The sequence below is a fragment of the Lagenorhynchus albirostris genome, chromosome 16 (assembly GCF_949774975.1).
Source record: "Lagenorhynchus albirostris chromosome 16, mLagAlb1.1, whole genome shotgun sequence".
Classification (NCBI taxonomy): domain Eukaryota; kingdom Metazoa; phylum Chordata; class Mammalia; order Artiodactyla; family Delphinidae; genus Lagenorhynchus; species Lagenorhynchus albirostris.
In genome coordinates this window covers 8,668,172-8,689,943 of record NC_083110.1, presented here as the reverse complement: position 1 = coordinate 8,689,943, position 21,772 = coordinate 8,668,172, and the positions used below count along the sequence as shown (strand labels likewise).

The following is a 21,772-nucleotide window of genomic DNA, read 5'->3' as shown; positions in this document are numbered from 1 at the left end:
TTCTTCCAAGTGCTTTATATGACTTTGCCCTCTTGTAAACACATTCTTGTTACACTCAATAAAGACATAAAGGAAGGGTTATGAATCCTTTAAACGTGTTCCTGTACTTTACTGATAAAAGGGTATCATTTTCTTGCCTGTGGAATTTAGAGGATAATGTCCCATTTATAGACATTTAATTCAAGCTAGGATAAATGTGTAAGCAGAAGAAGACAACATGAATGATTTTTCTGAGGGAAAAAAAGTTACCTTGGAATAAAAGGAGAGGAAGAAACTACCCGCTCCAAGTTCCCTTGGAGTAAAAGGAAGATCGAATGGGTCAACGTGGCACAGTGGTTGCACGTGACGGCTCTGGGTCCAGACCCTGTGCCTTTGGATTCCAGCCCTGACACTTTTCAGCTGTACACTTCAGCCAAGTTTCTTAGACTTACTATGGCGCAGTTTCGTCAAATGTGAAGAACAGCATTCTGCTCCCAGGGCACACGGAACAGACATCATTTTTAAAGAAATCTTTTCAATAACCCATGGCTTAGAGCTTTATATAATTTCCATGTGATAGACCCAAAGAGGCTAAATGGCTCACCCACCACTAGTTGTAAAGGTCATCAGCAGCAGGGCAGGAAATCAGACCCAGGAAAGTGCTCTTTCCATTCTGTTATTTGAAAGGAGGCCAGAGAAACCTGTAGCCATCTCCCGGCCAGAGCAGGGTCCCTTGCTTCTTTGTTTTTCCCTCTACAGATTTCCAATGAAGAAACACTGAACGGAAGAGTTCTATTTGGCTTTTCTAAGAAACACCTGACATTCTTACCCTGTCTTTAATGTTAGCTTCAACAATATGTAGGTCAAATTCTAGATCTTCTTGAGGATGATGCTTACCTTGTATTATGGCCAAGAGAATGACAATTACAAAGAAGAAGAAGGTGATATCAAAGATGATTCGATAGATCTCATACTCATCGCCGGCTGGGTCTTCAATTTCATCACCGATACCCCCTCCGGCACGTACCCCGACATACATGTGGAACATATAGCACTGGAAAAGAGAGGAATGGCTTCACTTCCTGGAGGACCACTGCCCATTTTTATACTCAACACACCTAAGATTGTCTCTCTTGTTCCTAATCTTCACTGTGGAAATGATGAGCATCCTTGCCTTCTACATCACCTCTTTTTGTTTCAGTATTTGTAATTGTGATGCAAACACTTGGCTCTTACATTCTGCTGTCTTTTATAGTTATTTTTTTGTTTTTTCTTTTTTGGTTTTTTTTGCAGTACACGGGCCTCTCACTGTTGTGGCCTCTCCCGCTGTGGAGCACAGGCTCCGGACACGCAGGCTCAGCGGCCATGGCTCACGGGCCCAGCCACTCCGTGGCATGTGGGATCTTCCCGGACCAGGGCACAAACCCGTGTCCCCTGCATCGGCAGGCGGACTCCCAACCACTGCGCCACCAGGGAAGCCCTCTGCTGTCTTTTAAACAAAACTCTGTGCTGCATCGTCTGCTTAGCGCCTGCTGTCATACTTTGCGGGAAATGAAAAATACCTCACTAGCATCAGGCATAAGGTTATCCCATTAGGATCACAGTAAGGGCCACAAAACTATATTTAATTGCACTGTTCAGTTTTTTTGTGAGCATAACAGACAAAGGAATGGGGAAGTAAAAGTCCATTGTATAACTGGATGGAATGTTAGAAATTAAGTGAGGAAAAAACCAGACTTAACACTTACCATCCTCTCATCTATCACATTGGAATAAAATGCGAAAAATTTTTACCTTTAATGTCTAGAATAAAGAAAAATGAGAGAGGCAGGGAAGAACTAGCAGCTCACTGTTTAAACTTTAAAGCAACCGACAACATGTACAGCTGCAAGTGTCCGTTGCCAAAAAAGAGGGGTGCAGTAAAGCGCTTTGGGGTAGGGTTTCTCAGCCTCAAAATCATTAACATTTTAGGCCAGGTAATTCTTTGTTGTGAGGTCTGTCTCATGCACTGTAGCATATGTTAGAAGGATCTCTGGCCTCTACTCACTAGATGCCAGTAGCGTCCCACCCCACAGACAATCAAAAATGTCTGCAGACATTGCCAAGTGTCCTCTGAGGGGGGCAACATCAGGACCACTGGATTAAGCATCTAGGGTTTTATCTTTATTTAGGATAAGTCCACACTCTCCATTCCAGGCCCTCTGATTTAGCCCTACTTCCCCTCTCTTAAGTTCCCCTCTCCCAAGCACCGCCCTCTCCTCTACCCATGCCTCCTCCAAATACAGTATTCCTGATGCTAGATCTTTGCCTGCATATTCTCCTCATCTTGCAATATTCTTTCCCATTTGTATCCCATTAGAACCTACTCATCCTTCAGAACCTCAATGAATAATCTTTCTTCCGTGAGCCCGCCTCAGACTGTTCGAGAAACTCTCATTTACCCAACTGATGTCACCCATCAATGCAAAACAAAAAACTCACTGTCTGCCGTAACCCTAACGAACGGGGCAAAGACCTCGAAACAGCATCTTCACTCAGTGAGACACCACACTCCGCACTCCTCTGGTTTTCTCCTACATTTCTGGTCATTCCTTCTCAGCCCCCTTGGCTGGTTCTTCCTCATCTCCCTATCTCTTCATGAACTAATGCCCAGGATTGGGTTCTCTGACTTTTTGTTTCTTTTAGGACACTCCCTTGGGGAACTTTTCCAGTTTCATGCTTAAATATCATCTGTGCTAATTACTTCAAAAAATTTCTATTTACATCTTGGGTCTCCTTCCTGAATTCCAGACTTGTATCTCCAACTTATTTTTTCATTTGATGTTTTATGATCTATCTCACTCCACTAGAATTAGTCCCATTATAAGAAGAATTACTTGGGTTACTACTCTATCATCAGTGCCTAAATAATGTCCAGCACATGATAGGTACTCAAAAATCACTTGTGGGATGGGATGACTGAGGAGTGAAAAGTTATGACTGGTCAGCTGTTCTCATGGAGAATGGCTCAAATAGACCTCAGATTCTCAGGTCATTTTAAAGAACATAAAGTTCAGGCAAAGAATAGGCAGCAAGATGATACCAAAATGCTCATAGTTCAACAGCCAGTTGCTGATAGGAAACTTCTTGTATTCTGCATCTAAGTCAGACACCTGGAATTTAATGAACAGAATTAAATAAAGGTCGGGTCACTTAGGCAATAGCAGTGAAAGCAAAAATAAACGAATGGCATCTAATCAAACTTATAAGCTTTTGCGCAACAAAGGAAACCAGAAGCAAAACAAAAAGGAAACCAGAAGCAAAACATGGACTGGCAGAAAATATGTGCAAATCATGTGACTGATAAGGGCTTAAGTTCCAAAATATACAAACAGCTCATACAATTCAATAAGAAAAAAACAAACCACCCAATCGAATAATGGGCAGAAGACCTAAATAGACATTACTCCAAAGACAACATACAGCTGGCCAAAAGGCACACGAAAAGATGCTCATTATCACTAATTATTAGAGAAATGCATATCAAGACTACAGTGGGGTACCGCGTCACACTGGTCAGAATAGCCATCATTAAAAAAATCTTATCAATACAAATAACAAATGCTGGAGAGGGTGTGGAGAAAAGGGAACCCTCCTACACTGTTGATGGGAATGTAAATTTGTACAACCATTATGGAGAACAGTATGAAGGTTCCTTAAAAAATAAAAATAGAGTTGCCATATGATCCAGCAATTCCACTCCTGAGCATATACCCAGACAAAACTGTAATTCATACAGATACATGCACCCCCATGTTCACTGCAGCACTATTTACAATAGCCAAGACATGGAAATAACCTAAAAGTCCATTGACGGATGGATAAAGAAGATGTGGTATACACACACACACACACACACACACACACAATGGAATATTACTCAGCCATAAAAAGAATGAAATAATGCCATCTGCAGCAATATGGATGCAAACAGAGATTGTCATACTAAGCTAAATAAGTCAGAAAAAGAAAGACAAATACCACATGATATCACTTATATGTGGAATCTAAAATATGACACAAATGAACATATCTACAAAACAGAAACAGACTCACAGACATAGAGAACAGACTTGTGGTTGCCAAGGCTGGGGGAGTTGGAGGAGGGATGGATTGGGAGTTTGGGATTAGCAGATGCAAACTATTATATATAGGATGGATAAACAACAAGGTCCTACTGTATAGCACAGGGAACTATATTCAATATCCTGTGATAAACCGTAATGGAAAAAAATACAAAAAAAAATATACATATGTATAACGGAATCACTGTGCTGTACAGCAAAAATTAATGCAACATTGTGAATCAACTATACTTCAATAAAATTAAAAAAAAAAAAGATTGGGTCACTCAGAAAAGAGGTTGGTCAGTCTGGGATGCAATAAGCAAAGAGCATCACCCCAGAACTGTTCTGCAGCCCAGGGAAGGGGTCTCTCTTACAGAGAGGCCAGGATAGTCCTATTTTACAGACAGCCTGATGAGACCAATGGTGCCTAAACTTAATCCTGCATCCACATCTCCTGGAGGCTTAAACATTCTGGATTCCTGGTACCACGTACTGAATCAATCTTTAGAAATAAAAATTTGAAGACATTTTAAAAAAGCCCTCAGGACATGGCATTACTTTCTTAGAACTGTTTGTCTAAAACAGTGCTTGAAACTGTAAATGGTGGATCTGTGGGTAGAGAAAGTTTTATTTTCCCTGTATATTCTTGCATACTGTTGGAATTAGTTTTTACCACATGCATTTCTTATTTTTATTAAGAAAAATTGGGGGTTATATGTTTTTCTCCAAATCTGTCCACACATGTGATTAACTGTGGCTACAGGAAATAGAATTATTATTGCAGCTGCCTACTCTTTACTTAGTGAACTAACATAGGCCATCCTTTCCTAGCTTTCCCATTCTTAGCTTTGTTTGTAAAACTCCCCCTGCCCCCTTTGCTGGTGACTTAATTTGGACAATCTACCTGGCTGTGGTCTGGCATTTCTCCATGTCAAATTCTGGCCCTTTGACTCCCCACACTAATAGCCATAGTGGGCCAACAGTGGATCACTGCAGTTCCCTGTTCAGGTCCTGGAATGCCCTAGCTCTCCAAGCCCGCTTATTTGACATGTATGTGACTAAGATGGTCTAGCTAATTCCTCTTGCTAATTCCTGCTGACCAAGACTTTTGGATTATAATTTGGCTCCCCACATAGAGTTTTTCTATAGAGAAGAGACTATCAACTTGTTGCTTGAACTTTTAATGAGTGGAATGTTGGTACTCTGACTGATACATCTGACTCTTAGGAGTCTGGTTAATGTGAGTCTGTCCTCAGGCAAATGATTCACTTTTACTTTCTAGACTATAAAGTTGAAAACAAGACCATGGAATGAGGCTAAATTACCAAAGTAAATGTCTCCTTTTTAGATCTCTCATCAGCCACTTGGCCTCTCTTGGCAATATGTGCATCTCACTGCTCGCCTTCATTCTATGATAGCACTAAGAATTTTGAGGAGGGCATTCCACCATATTTCATTAAAATGAAACACGGTCATGCTGTGAAAAGAGAGGTAGAGTTTTGTGGATGTGCTTAGTTAGGCTTAATAAGATATCAAAGTGAAAAAGAATAAAATGCACAGTTCACCAGTGGGATTCTGATGTTGATTTTCCCAACCTTCTCCTTCATTATCAGAAGTTCTCACCAGAGATAGCAAGGCCATGGCTGCTGTGGTGGAGTAGGAGGAAATGGGGTGACCAGCCACTCACAGGAGGCGGCAGCCTGTCAGATTACCATTCTGCGCCTGAAAAGGGAAGTCCTTTCATCTACCTTCCTTTTCAGAGAATCAGACTCAACCTGATCATAAGAGCTGGAGGAGCGATGCTGGGCAGCAAAAAGTGACACCGCTTTCTTCATAGAACCTGAGTAATGAGGGAGGAAGGTGCCTGGTGCTACAGAAACGGGGACAGGGCACTTGCTAATTCTCAAGATTTAACGTTCTGTGACATTCCCCCCATCCACCTCCTAAATATACATTCTGGGGTTAATCATTGTTTATGCTGCCTTTAGGGGACACTGAAGAGTAACAGTTACTAGGGACTGGTGAAGATCCTTATAAGATCTTTACCTTGGCCAAAAAAAAATAAAAGGCGGGTGTGGGGAGAGAAACAGACACAGGGAGAGAAAAAGAGATAGAGGTTGAACTAGAGAGAAACAGATTATTCATTGAGAAGATGGGGTAAAGTAAGTACTTTAGAACAACTACTTAAGCAGGTTACTTCCCTAGGAGCATACTTTTTAGCTCAACCACCTGGAAAGCTTTTTCCAAAATACACAGGTCTTGATACCTTTCCTACAGTTTCTGACTCAAGGGATCTGGGGTTGGTCTTGAAGAGCTGTGGATTTACAGAGTTTTCCTGGTGATTCCTCTGGGCATTTGAGGCTGAAAACCACTCCTTTTGAGATGGATGCTCTTATATATATGCCACGTCAGTCTCCCTGGCTCTCTAGCTGCAATCAGCTTTTTGCCCTGGACTTGAAAACTTTAGATTACTTTTCAATTTTTTCTCCTACATTCTTGGTGAAGAGGTTCAAATTCTATCAGGTTATGGCTGGATTAATTAGATTCTCTGGCTCAAAACACCGTGATTCCAAATAAATAAGTAAAGAAAGAAGAAAAGAAATTTAAGTATGAATCATCACTGACTCTGCAAAACTGCAGCTACAGTGCCACCTGCTGTAAGTTATGAAACACTGGCAGTGAATTACGTCCCCCAGAAAACCTACAATGTTCTCTGAGACCTGAAGAAACAACCTGAAACAGTAAATGCGATGGGAACTCAGGATGACAGCAATAAAATACGACGTGAGTGAGGAAAACCTATCTCAGATGAGAATACTAGACTTCACTCTTTGAAAAAGAAATGCTAAGGAGACTGGCATAAAGAAAGGATTCTCGGGCTTCCCTGGTGGCGCAGTGGTTGAGAGTCCGCCTGCCGATGCAGGGGACACGGGTTCATGCCCCGGTCCGGGAAGATCCCACATGCCACGGAGCGGCTGGGCCCGTGAGCCATGGCCGCTGAGCCTGTGCGTCCGGAGCCTGTGCTCCGTAATGGGAGAGGCCACAACAGTGAGAGGCCTGCGTACCGCAAAAAAAAAAAAAAAAAAAAAAAAAAAAAAAAAAAAGAAAGGATTCTCTTTGGGGAATTAAAACCATGAAATCTGACCACCTGCTACTCCATAATTCTGTCTTGCTAGCTGTTTGGTTTTACTAAGCCTCCACTTTTAATGAGCATTACTGTCAGTGATTACTTACATTTTTAGTGGCTGTGGCTTCTTCAAAACCTCCCTGCACAAGCATTAGTAAGAGGCAATTAAAAGGGGTTTTTACATCTGAAATTGAAAGGTTAACCTAGGTAATGTGGTCTCTGACACAATAGTTGTTAAGAACAATCAGCTGGAAATGGACTGTGCAAAGTACACAGACTCCTGTCTGGTTCGACTGATTGACAGCAGTACATAATTATGAAAGAGGTAGGAGCCGAGGTGTAGTCTGCATCCTGGAACTGAGTTTTCTTTTTCAAGAAAGAAACACCTAAGATGCAAACTTATGATGCCTCCAACCTCACCTCAGCCAAAGGCAAGATCTGTTCATTGTTACTTGTAGAGACAGAAATACCTACAACAGAGCTGGTCAGAGGCAGTCTCACCCATATAGACAGAAATTCCTGAAACTGAACAAAACCCTGGCTGTAGCTCAGTCCCAAGCCCACAGATGAAAACATCAAGAAGCCAATTTCGTCATCCTAAAGTGAGGCAAGCTTCTCTATCTTCTTTATACATCTCCCTGTCATTGGGTAAAATCAACCAGGTAAAGGCAGTGGTCTTCCTAACCCACCTCGTGTTCAAATAATGCATGGATTCTTCTCCTAATAAATCCACTGACAAAATTAACAAGAGCAGTGGAAACATCCTGAGAGCAAGATGCAACTTGTAGTCATATAAGAACACTATTAGGGCAAATTGAACAGGGTCAGATACGACTCATGATGTGAGAGTGAGAGACCAGGATATTTTGGGGGTCATACTGTGGTAGGAGAGGCGAATCCAAGTCACACATTGTTCCCAGCGTGTAACCCAGGCCACTGCATATCCCCATCTGAAACCCTCCCTACTTTCCACCAATCTTGAGCGGTTCACTGAGCATCACACCCTCTGGGAATGAACAGGACAACTTTCCGACCTGAGGCTGGTGAATTTTGAGATTTAGACCCATTGGGGTGATTCTCCTGGAATATAAATGAATCTCCCCGGAGTCAGTGTAGGCACAAGTGCCTACCGTTAGCCCTTACTGACCCTCCTTTGCGCCTTGTTGCCTCCTCCAGCCCTCTGCTCCCCTCTCTGCATCTGGCCAGCCACTCCCCCAAGTCTTCAGGGTCATGGGACAGAGAGACAAGGTGGTATTAAAGGCAGCACACAGAAGAGGAGATGAAGGATCTCTAAAGTACCTTCCTCACTGGGCCTAGAATGGTAGGGTATGGATGTGGGGAAGCAGCGAGGGGGTGGCAAAGTGTCCCCTGTTAGTGACTCTGGTGGAGGTTAGTACTAGTGACCGGTCAGCCTCCCGGCGCACAAGTTTTCTCTCTCCTTGACTTGTGGTCCTACTTCCTGTATGAACTCTTGTTAAAAGTTTCTTATGTATTCTTCCAGAAAAATAGTTTGTGTATTCTAGCATATCTATCATATACATTCTAGCATATGTGTGTGTATCTTCTTGTACAGTTAGGATCCTTTTGATCTTTTTTTTTTCGCTTAAGTATAATTTGTATGTCTTTCCATATCAGCATATACAGATTTCTCTACTATTTTAAAAAGCTACATATTTTCCATTACATGGATTTACCATAATTTATTTAATCAAGACTCTATAGATGATAATTTATATTATCTTCAATTTGTTATAGCAGCTAATGTCCTTGAATATAGCGAGGCATATTTGTGAATAAACAGGTCAGTTACTAGCAATGGAACTGACAAGTCAAAAATTCAATAGCTATTATAAAATTTCTCTCAAATTGTTGTGTTACTTTAAATTCCCAACAGTGGTCATGAAGGTGCCAGCTTTTCAATCAATTCAGTAACTCTGGGTATCAACAAACTAATATTTTGCAAACCTGATAGGTAAAGGTGGCAACCGATTGCTTTGGTTTGCCCTTTTTAAAGTATCAATATGATAGAGGCTGAGCATCTTTCCATATTTATAAGCTGATTCAACTTATTTTATAGTGAATTGTCTAGTCATATAATTTGCTTATTTTTCTATTGGCTTGTTATTTCTTCTCTCAGTTGTGACAAAGACTTTGTAAATTAAAGAAACTGGCCCTTTGTTATAGTGTTCAGTATATTTTTGCTAGCTTGTCATCTGCATTTAAGATTTTCCTTATAGTTATTCCTTTTTAAAGTAATTTTTTATGCTTACAGGGATCCTAGGTTTTATGTCATATTCAGAAAGACCTCTCCCCATTAAAAAATTGTTGTTATGGGGCTTCCCTGGTGGTGCAGTGGTTAAGAATCTGCCTGCCAATGGAGGGACACGGGTTCGAGCCCTGGTCCGGGAAGATCCCACATGCCACGGAGCAACTAAGCCCATGTGCCACAACTACTTAGCCTGTGCTCTAGAGCCCACGCGCCACAACTATTGAAGCCCGCGCTCCTAGAGCCCATGCTCCGCAACAAGAGGCCACGGCAATGAGATGCCCACGCACCGCAACGAAGAGCAGCCCCCGCTTGCTGCAACTAAAGAAAGCCCGCGGGCAGCAACGAAGACCCGACACAGCAAGCAAGCAATAAATAAATAAATAAATAATGTTATTATTTCACAAGTCAAATCCTAACTTTCATTTTTCTCTTTCTTTTTTCACTGAAAGATTTATTTCATTTGGAATTTATTTTGATGTAAAGAACTTGGTTGGCATCCACTTTTAGCAGTTTCCTCCTAACAGCATGTTCATGGTACCAATACCATTTATTGAATTATTTTTCATTTCATAATTTCTAAGGCCACTTTTATCATACTTCTAATTTCCATGTGTATCTGAATCTCTTTCTAGACTGTATTCCATTGATCTGTCATTCTCTAGTACAAAAACTGTCTTAATTACTAGTCTTTGTAATATTAGTAGGTCTTGGTCACTACTCCTTTGAGATGTTTATTTTTTCTAGAGCAATTTTAGCATCATTATGTCCATCTCTTTTTACACCAGCCCCAACTGTATAGGTATCTCAATTTGGAGCTCACTGAAGGATTCATCTCTTTCCAGCTAGAGGTTAAATATTTTGTCTAATTTTCCCCTTCACAGTCTAGCATCTCATATATGGTAATTTCTGATTTGTCATATTAGAGATGCAGGTTATAGAAGAGTGATAAAGCAATATGAAATCTTTAACATCTGTTGATTTTAAAACCAAGACTAAAAGGGTAATTTAACCCAGGATACTCAATATAAAAGAGATATTTTTGGACTTCAGTAATTTCAGTTCAAGTCACTAAGGCGAACAAATACCTAAACCTTCTACAAGGAAATAATTTTACCTGCTCTCCTAGAATATATGAACAACAGGCTAAAGTGTTTACATTAATCCTTCCAGTTCTAAGGACTTTAACTCAGGATTCTACTAATTATCAGGCTGATGCAGTAGATGTGCAAAATTGGCAGAAACAGTCCTTCATGTTCCACAAAAAATGAAAATCGTCAATTCTTTAAAAAGCCACACAACTTTCTGCTGTGTACACTATTTTCTATTTTTCACTGTTAAAGAATGACTACACAATTCCTTGGGTTGAAGAAGCAGGAGAAGGTTTTTCATTCATAGGAGATCAAAGTGTATGAACTTACCGTTAGCATGTCATCACATTTCATGTCTGGTGTATCGCCATCTTCACTTTTATTGTAGAATTTTCGGAAAAAATTGAATGCCACGACAGTATATAGGTATACGACAACAGCTAATAAGCCAACGGTTAATACAAGCTGGAAAGCAATGTGACATTGAACATATATTAGAAATATAAGTCAGTGGATTTACTGACTAAAAGCTAATGGAATCCACACCTCATACCTTTCTTATCCCCCCAGTGGTGGGGAAATCTATTTTCATAGTTTCTATATTTTATCAAGTTGCCAGTTTATTTTATGTAAAACTTGACTACTTAATTGGCTAATAAATGCATACAATAACATGAATAAAACTCTGATTTAGTTTCATATCCAAATTGATATTAATAATATTAATAAGCAGCTTAATATGTTCATTTTTCTATCATCTAAATATTTGGTAGTAGATACTACATTAAACACATTCTCTCTTTTTATAAGTTCTATTCCCTTTAAATAATTTACATTCCTAACAAAAACTCTCTCATTTTTGTTATGATAGTAAGAGGGGTTGTAAATCACGTTTTCTTTCAATCATATCCTAAAACGAAATAGGAATTGTTTCTAACATCTGGAAATGCACGACTGTTAATAATATGTATCATAAATACTAAAAAAAAAAAAACTAAGAAGTCTGGCTTTATTAACATAAACCAATGATCAAAGGGAAAGACACTTTAATAGCTAATAAATAACACTATTTTGAAGGCAAATTTTCTCAACGTATAAATAAAAGTCACAGTTTGAAAGGTCTTTTTTCAGCTCTATGTAATCGTTTTTTAATTCCAAACTATACTTTACATAATGTATATATATGCATATATATGTATGTATATATAAACATATATTTTATAGAATATATATGTGAATATACATAGAATTTGTATATGAATATGTATATTTTTAAAATATGACTTTCACCAAGGTGGTAAAAATATATTTCTGGTTCTATCCCAGAAGTTCTAAACACACTAAAATGCATTATTTTTTATGTCTACTTCCTCTGATTACAACATACCCCTGGTGTTCTTAACCGTGGCAGCATATACTAAGTCTTTTAAAAATCACTTCATAATTATCTGGAAAAAACATGTTGTCTTAATAGAGGGCTTAACTCACTTCTATAAATTAAGTATAAGGCCACTGTAAATTTCTGTGTGTTTTACCTATAAGGGCTATTTAAGCTCTATATATCTTTGCAAATGAAAATTTGATACCTCAAAAAGAGAAGGAATAAAGTTTAGAAATAAAAGTTTAGAAATTGAGAGTAGTGCCAGATGTTTTGTGTGAAAATACTCCACAGATTTAGCATCTCCAGTTCTTCGAACATACTGGGAGCTCAAAACCAATTTACTAATTGACCGATGAATATGCATAGTACACTTTTTGTCACTGGACTCATGACGTGCCATGCATATCATACTCATATTCAGAAACTAGAGTGACATACATAAGAACATTGTGCTGAAGTTTAGAAAAGTGAAGGTCATGATAATGCGAACTTAACCGTGGACACAGTTCAAGGTTTTGGGAAGGGCACTGATTTTAAAATACGCTGGATTATAAGGACTCTCATTCTAAATAACTAACTAACAGAATGTGTTACCTCCCACTGGACACTTGATAAATAGAGAATGAATTGAGAAGTTTATTAATGAAAGTTTTAACATTACAAATGGGTTGTATTAGAACATAAGCTGACTATCTGGAATTAAGCCAGCTTTTCTCCAAGTAAGCATGACCTTGTCACATGTGAAACATATTATTCCTTTTGCCCAATTTAAAAGTGGAGAAAAGAGCCCATGAATATCCAGTTTTAAAATACTATATTAAATTAAGAATGTAGCATCTCAGGTTTTATTACTAATATAACTAGTGTGTTAGGATGTTGCAACATATTTTGGTTTAGCCACAGTATCAGATACAGCAAATATCATGTTAGGAACAAAATAATAACTACCTTCCTGAGTGTTTAATGTGCTTGAGCCTGTGCTAAGACCTCCACATTTCTGTTTTTATTTAATTTTCACAAAACCCCTATAAGGTAGGTACTTTTATTGTACTCATTTTACAAAATGAGGGAGTTGAGATTTAAAAGAATGCTAAGTAATCTATCCAAGGTCACACAGCTCACCCATCAAGCCAAGACGTGAATGTAGGTCTCGGGGGCTCTCAAATTACGAATCTGCACGGTTTATAGGAGAAAAAGTATGGATCCTCTATTCGCAAAAGTCTTTAAAACTGTACACTGTCATTTGAGGTTTGGTGTTACTTCTGTTAGAATATCTGTTGCTTTTTCAGTTTTTGCAGGGGGAGGAAAACATAAAACTTTTACCTGTTTGCCATTGTGTGTTACTGATGATAAGATGGTTCTTAACGTCTTGAATCCCATAGCAATGTCAAGAAGATGAGCGGCAAAAAAAAAGTTGTTATAGTGTCCGAGAACGGACATGGCCATATACCAGGCAAGGTAGAGGAAGGACTATTAAGACAAAATGAGAGAAAATCATCTCAGAAAATAGAATACATACTACTGTCAAAAACTACTCTGCTCTCATTCTATGATAACCACTCCACTAACTTTATCTTCTTAGACTAAAGATTTATATAATTCCAATCAGTTATATCAGTTTGTTTGTGTATTTTATTTTGATGTAGCTGTTCTGCAAGGTTCAATGCCATTCTCTCCTTTATATCAGAGTGTCTCTTTTTATTTATCCTCCCACAGAGAAAAATGTATTGACTTACTACTCAACAGCAACTTACTAATGTCCACTATTGATAGTTTGGGCCGGATAATCCTTGGTTGTGGATGCCATCCTGTGCCTAGTAGGACGGTTAGCTAGCAGCATCCCTGGTCTCTACTCACTAGCTGCCGGTAGTAGAACTCCCCCTCTCCAGTCATGACAACCAAGAATGTCTCCAGATGTTGCCACATGTGGCTGAGTTGGGGTGGCCTCCTTTTTATTCAGGGGAGCTGCTTCTATTGTTAGATGAGAAGTGAGCTGCAAGACACCTTACTAACAGTTGACAGTCCTAAAAGGTAACTCAAGACTTGATTTTGAATATCAGAGGGTTCTCTAAGGTACCCAGAGTTCTGGGCCCACGGCTGGGTGAGGCAGGGTGGGGACAGAGGCAGGAGTACTGGGGGGATGGGGGTCACAGGTCTTTAGGAGAATGGAACTAAGGTTCACTATAAAAGTGCTAAGATAAGAGCGAGATTTTGAGACTCAATGAGATATCCAAGGAAGAAAGCACGGCAGCAAGAACAGCAGAAGGCCTTAGGGGAGGTTTTTACGAGCCTTTCTGTAGGAGGAGTGAGAAGACGGTAGAAGAATTAAGAAGCAGTAATGAGGGGATGGGCTGAGGTCTAACAGCAAAAATTGTAGTCCATCGATTCAGCCATGTTTCATGATTCTCTCTAGCAACTTCCCATAGCCAGCAAATGGTAGCACAAAAACAACTGACAGTAACAGTTATTTAAACTGGAATTTCTAAGAATCAAAAATGTCATGCTATTGAGCCAATGAGGTAGTATGTGATTCTCTGCCTTGACAGCTGGTGGCTTTTAGTCATGGGCGATTTTTTTCATAATATTTGGATATATACGTGGGTCCTATGCCTAACTCAGAAGCTCTTATGCTCTTTGATAAAAGAGGGATCCATCAAGAAAAAGAGCACAGTAATTTAATGTACTTTACTTGGCAGAAACAAATGGATTGCAATTAATCTTAAAAAAGAACTTGAAAAAATTTATTTAGAACTTTCTAACATCTTTAAAAATTTTGAAGAATGCGACTGCTCAACTAAAATCTGAATGAAAATACACACGAATTTGCATCTCCATTTCATTTTCTCGTGTAAATATATTTTAATTTTTCAGCTACTGAAAGAAATGGAATGAGATATGGGCTGATTAATCATATATTTCTCTGGGTCTTTCTCAGATGTGGTCAGTATTAAACGAACTGATATTTAAGTAGCTTTCTTTTTTTTTTTTGCAGTACGCGGGCCTCTCACTGCTGTGGCCTCTCCCGTTGCGGAGCACAGGCTCCGGACGCGCAGGCTCAGCGGCCATGGCTCACAGGCCCAGCCGCTCCACGGCATGTGGGATCTTCCCAGACCGGGGCACGAACCCGCGTCCCCTGCATCGGCAGGCGGACTCTCAACCACTGCGCCACCAGGGAAGCCCTTAAGTAGCTTTCTTAAATAGCCATCTTTCCAGCCACTGAAGCCCAACAAACTCATCTAATCAGAGTGCGTTTTACTTTGTGGTAATGAAGTTGGCTTACATTGTCAGTGAAAACGACTCCTAGTTTCCACATCTGATACTTCACATCAATAGAGTTCAGCCTGGAAAGACAAAAAAGAAGAATTTGTAGATATGTACATGAAGCAGAGACTCACAGGCTTGCAAAAGCCTGCTGTCATTCACTCTCCATGGGGCAGAGCTGGCAACCATCTCAGGAGATGAGTTCTAGTTCAGGAGCCCAGCTGAGAGCTCTGTTGGAAAATGTACACCAGAGTTTTGTGATTTTTTTTTTTTTTAAAGAGGAATCTTGGAAAACAAAACAAAGCATCGCTATGTCTCTGTTACTTAAAAATAGTCTTTTCTTTTTGACCTTTTCTTTTCCTATATTAAATATAAAATAAACACTTTCTATGTGACAATTATTCCTAGAAACTACTAAATTAACATAGGTATATCGAAAGTTTCCTCCCTAACTTTCACTATATATTCATAATTGCATCCCAACAGAATAATTTTTAGTTCAACTAATAAAAACTTGCATAAATGTCCACACTTGTTTTACAACTGTACTGATTTTGCCAATAAAAGGGCTTATTCATTTTGTTTTTTCCTATCGTTTTCAGAAATGCCCCTTCTCTACTTCCTTCTCTATCCAAGAAGGAATTTAACCCTTCCCCTTGGTTCCCATAGTGCTTTGTAGACACCTCCCTTTATAATCGTTTCCCATGTTGTTTTGCAGGCATAGGTGTGTGTGTATGTATGTGTATTGATGCCTTCCTCACCAGTCTGTGAAATCCCCAGCACCAAGCATGTTATTATCATACATTGAACGTCTCTCAATAATGTTGAATGAGTGAATCAACATAAATAGTCATGATCTTTGCCGATTAAAATATACATGTATTAAAATATACCAATTTTTAATTTTCGCTTTTTTCCAGAACTTGTCACCGGTTTATGGGGCTAGAAATTATAATTTTGTTAGCCTTTGCAACATTCCAGTGAATTGATATGATAATAATATAATTTTAGTGTTATTTTCAAAAAGGCTTCTCTAGACTTACTGTTTTAGTCTTTACTTCTTTAATCATTTCTTTTAATTAGGTCAATCTTAAATTACAAGTGCAATGATAAACAGTTGATAATCTAAGCTGACTTCTTAGGAGACTTTTCCCCTTAGAGTTAAGGTTTAATTTTTTTAAGGAACTAAAGCAGTCTTTGAGTTATAATTAATTTTATTATTAAATAATATTTTTTAAAATTTCATGAATATTTACAGTGGGTTTCAATATAAGAATACTTTTTCTTAAAAAAAGAGAGAGATGAAAAAAAAATAAACCCATTGGATAATTTGCATGAGAGCATGATTATTTCCCATGAAAGCAATCCAAAACAAAATAAGGGTTTTTATCAGGATGTCTGAACTTCCCATGGTCGTTTCTAACTTATTTAGAAGTTTGTTCTTATGATTAGTTGTTTTCCATCCCTGTCATGCATTAGGGTAGCAAGTTTCCTACCAACAGCATTAAGAGTATTTTGTAGTATACAATACTCTTTTCTCACCAGTAGTGGCAGTGATGCTGTTTGGGTGGAGCTGGCTCCACCCCCAGGGATGGAGCACAGCTGATCTAGGCCAATCAGGGCATGGCATTAACCTGGCCACAGGGCTTGGTTCAGGGGTAAACTAGAAGCCAGAAGCTGAGGAGTTTTGCTAGATGGTTTTGAGATTATAAGCTCTCCTCTCACTCCATAAAGACACACATGAAGAAGCATGCAGGCTTTCTGGCTGCTGGCAGCCATTCTATCCCCAGGAGGTGAACTGGCCACTTGTTTAAATATGCACATACCAAGCCCTATGTATCTGATTGATAAATAAATACATGCACACATAGATACATGAATCATCCTTATATGCAAATGTTCACATTAAGATACTATTCATATAGAAAACAGATAATCTTTGAAAACTCAATCCTTCTAAACACTTTAATAAAGGAACACTACATGTAAATCTTTTCCTAGGAATGTGTGTTATTTACTAGATCTTTATTCTTCTAATTTTATTATCCATATTTAAAGGTATTAATAAAAGCCACATTAATTTCTTGGTACTTTGCCAGGGGTCAAACCTGCAAACATTTACTATGTAAAACAGTGGAAAATTCCACTAATTTAAAACTGTTCATAGTAAAAAAACAGTCTAAACTTTCCTTCTATTTTATCAGACATTTTCTAGAGTCACAAATATGACCATGGAAAATGCATAATTCAGTAAAACTATTTAATTCTACATTGGTTATCAGGGATCTGAAAATGCTAGTAAGAAACTCAGCAGCCCCCCTCTCACCATAGTCCTTACGTGATATTCTAACATAAGGGCCTGAATGCCTAAGGGCTGCCAACTGTGTTTCATCTTACGTAGAGTGACCACATTCCTTTAAGAACCACATTTGTTTTCTTAAAGTACTCAGGTAATATTTTAAATTTAAATTCATAACTTGCTATATATTTGCTTATCTAACTACTTTTGAACTGGGTTCACATTATCTTTAAAGACCCAACTAGCTCTAACAAGGTTTCAGAGAGATAAAAAGTATAAAAGAGATCAGCCAAAATGTTGTTTTTTAATGCTAGCTAAAATAGTTATCTAAGACAAACTAACATTGCTCTACAGAACCTTAAATATTTATGTTTTCAGAGAAATTGTCACATACCTAATTGACTGATACCTTAAATACACAGATAAGGGAAGGTAACGATTACGTTTTTTTCTAAAATCGTTACGTGGCTACAATAAGAAATTACATTTTAAAAAGCATGTAGGCTTTACAACTGTAATTCTAGAATTATAGTTGATTAAATTTGCAAGACAGATACAGATGTGTATATATATATATATATATATGTATACTAACACTACACGTGCATGTGAAATTCAATCTCAGGTGAATTCAGTTCAACTGGTTTACATCCTTCTAATTATATCATATTATTCCATGCAAGCACTGTATAAGAGTGCCTCATTTTAAAATGAACTTTCCAAGTAATAGTATACTAAGTATACCAAGTCTTTGCTATTTAAATAAAACACAACAATTAAAAGAATATGAACTTATTTCTAATAAAAGGTCTACATAGCTCCCTTTTCCAAAATTAAGAAAACTAACTTCTTGGCAAACAGGAAGCATTATGCTTTTGCATCTTTGACTTCAACTTAAGTGGCATTTAGGGATAAAAAGGCACATCGATAAAACAAATCTTTTCTTCTTGCTTTATGTAAATAATGAAAAAGTCACCTTCAAAAATTAATAGATTACATCTGCTGATTCCATAGTGCAAAAATACCCGGAAGTACAAAAGCAGACTTTATATATTCTCTGTTTCTCTCGTCTCTATTCCTCTGACACTGAAGGAAAGGAAATCAGTGCACTAGCAAGTTCAGAAGTGTATTACTTTTTCCTCCTTTCCACCTAGACCTCGGATAGAGCAGAATGAACACTCACACGGCCGACAGGGAGCTGTCTTTCTTTGGCTTCTTCTTTTCCCGGGCATCGCTGAAGTCCAGGGCAGCTTTGTCCATGCCAAGTAACTCGCTGATTCTGTCTCGGCCATAGAACTCTCCATATTTATCCATAACCTGGGGCAAGAAAAGAAGCATTTTACTGGCCTCCACCATTAAGTAATCTCATCTGTATGTGCACATACAAACATCTAATTATTTTTATACATAGTATATATCAGTCTTACGTTCAGGTTCACTTAAACATCTAACTTAACGGCTCATGTTCTGTGATCACACTGCTTAAGGTCTTAGTGAACTTATAGCGTTTTAAATAATGCCTAGCTGAAGAACAAGATTTCTTATGCAAGAGAGAAAGGCAGGCACAAAAGAGGATAGGCTCAAGCAAATGGGTAAAGAGGTGGGAGAAAATGGAATAAAGTAACTGCTACCAAATTCATCCCCTGTGTCAGGAATTATGCTAAGAGGTCCAACTTGCTTCTCCCTCATGGGACTGTCATAATATGTTAAGTTTCCTGTTGTTAGCATCCTACTCTGCAGATAAAGAAATTGATCTTGGAGAATGTAACATGCCCAGTCTCAGCTTGGCAAGAGATGGGGTGAGGACACATCCAGGCAAGGCTGACTCCCAGCAAAGATCTTCTGCATAGAGCACGGCATGCCACTGGGTTTGCCCATGACATGCTGGTATCCCCTCTGTGGTCTCCAGAGCAAACATTCAACTCCCCCCATAGTATCCTGACTCCAGCCATTCTTCAACAACACCTGAACCTGGAGCCTTGTCACCATCCACAGGTCCTCAGTTTAATTCTTACCTAGAATGGATTCCTTGTCCATCGTTAGAATCACTTCTCTGCAACCCCCCTTGGCTTCCTTGCCCCTCTCTCTTCTGTCACATTTGTCTGGGCTTTGCCCAGATGTTGGGTTTTTAGATCAGGGCTTAGATGTGGGCTAACAGATCACCTGTGAGCTCAGTACCTCTGTCTCTGATATAGCGACTCTCGGCCTACAGTTTATATACCGTGAGGATCCCGCACATCATTGAAAATGGAGGCAACAGGAAAACTAATGAAAGAAACGCAGGAGGAGAGAGAACGGGCAGCAAGAGAGGAAAAGGAAAGCAAGGAACAGGAATATAGGAGAAACAAAGGAACTGAGAACCAGCGAAAGAGGAGGGGGAACGTTAAAGTAAAATATTAGAGTGGATGAATAGAAAGAAAGTGGATAAATAGAAAGAAAGAAAGGATTAGCAGAAATAAAAATGAGCTTTTTCTGAATGTATACAATCAGGTAAATTAAAAGAAAACATAAAAGAGCAACGGTAGTGAAAAAGCCTATGAACGTACACTATTTAGGTTCATTAAAACAATTTGTTTTCCATTATTCTCACAGCACTGAAAATGGGCTGGGCTGATCTGAGTGGGAGTTCTTTAGGGGTTGTATTCTCACCCAGGAGAACAAACTGGACCTCAGAGCCGGAACGCTATGGACTGTCTCAGCTGCAATTACAATCTGTCTATTTATTTGACTCTAGATATATCGTGTCCTTCAGAGAAACTCTTGCTTTAATAACTTAGAAACTGCTTCTTCATACTGTTAAATAATTACTAAGAATAAAATATTCAAATTATCTATTTTACGTTACTTAAAAATTATTCTTTCAGAGCTCTGGTCTAATTAGGATGCACTCATCTGCATTCGTGCAGTGCTACTACTCTGTGGTCACAAGGGGACAAAAACTTGCACCAAAATGAAAATCAACAAACACACTGCTTCTTCCAACTAGGAAGTCTTGGGGGGGCGGGTTGTTTTGTTTTGTTTCTGTTTTTTAAAATGTGCTTCATTTTAAATAATATTCTTGGTTTAAATTCTTGGCAAACTCTCTATCTCCCCCCAGACTGGTAACAAAAAATGTGCAGTTGCTATGAGTAGTTCTCAACTGGTGGAACCAAAGGGAAAAAGACCACTTCGTTCGGCAGACATTTGTGGCCATTCGCCCCAGACCGTATACACTGGGGCCACAGCTCATTATGGTACGTGGCATGAAGTGATTCAGTCTGGCAGTTGGAGGGTTCAAGGAATAAGAAGGAGCTACAAAATAATGATTACTGCATTTTACAGTGTACAAGTACTGGTACACGCATTATTTTTTTTAAAAAAGTGACCTACATTAAATCCCGTGTGGTAGGAAGAGCAGAGATAATCCTTGTCTCTCGAAACCAGAGCCGACATAGGGGCCAGAGTCCGTAGCTGAACTCCTACTTGTGTTCTATCGTGCTCTGATGCAGTGCGCATCAGAAGAATAAAACTTTATCAAAATACAAAGGTCTTTGACGTTTATATAAAAGTAAATAAAATTCAGTCCTTTGTTGGTATACAACAACTTTACTTTTTTATTGTAAGGGAGGATCCCAGCCCTGGTGACTTAGCTGTCTTATCAGAAAAAGAGCCTTCCGTCAACTTCAGTTACCCGAACAATCTCAGAGAAAATTCTTACCAATTCTTGTTAACGTACAGACTGAGCACTGTTTAGCCACCTGAGTCAGATGACAGGTGGGTGAGCAATGCTTATTTATTTTTTAGCTGCAGAGTACAGATCTCTTATGAAATTTCTGAAATTCATATTGAATCCCATTTCCATTTTGAAATGACATTAACAGACAAAGCACGCCTCAGTATCTCAGCCTACATATGAGCCACAGCAAATTCAAATCTGAATTGCACTTTAGGAAAAAAATAGAAAATTTAAGCCCACCTTTCTTTTAACAAATTTGTCCCAGTAGTTGTTGGGAAATGACCTAAAAGATATAAAAGCATAGAAATAAAATAGTATCATTTTTTAAAAAATGATAAATAACAATATATCTTTTGGAATAAATAAAATACTTAATATGTGAATATATATTCTTCCATTCACAGAAATTACAATGAATTTTCCCCATCTTATCCCATAATTTTTCTATCATAAGTATATTAAATATTATTTTAAGTGTTAATATATACATGTGAATCACAGAAGAGACTACGGGCTAATATTTTAATGGAGATGAATATGAGCATAT

The 21,772-nt window shown here is 38.6% G+C and overlaps 1 protein-coding gene across 1 annotated transcript in view; it reads right to left on the bottom strand.

Moving 5' to 3' along the window:
* The window catches only part of RYR2 (ryanodine receptor 2), a 542,915-nt gene that overhangs the window by 15,408 nt on the left and 505,735 nt on the right, over positions 1-21,772 (bottom strand). The window contains exons 97-102 of the mRNA XM_060126891.1: positions 21,466-21,508; positions 18,694-18,827; positions 15,231-15,291; positions 13,274-13,420; positions 10,900-11,034; positions 877-1,033 (exon numbers count right to left, since the gene is read on the bottom strand). Of these exons, the coding sequence (XP_059982874.1) occupies positions 877-1,033; positions 10,900-11,034; positions 13,274-13,420; positions 15,231-15,291; positions 18,694-18,827; positions 21,466-21,508 (677 nt within the window). The remainder of the gene's footprint in view (positions 1-876; positions 1,034-10,899; positions 11,035-13,273; positions 13,421-15,230; positions 15,292-18,693; positions 18,828-21,465; positions 21,509-21,772) is intronic.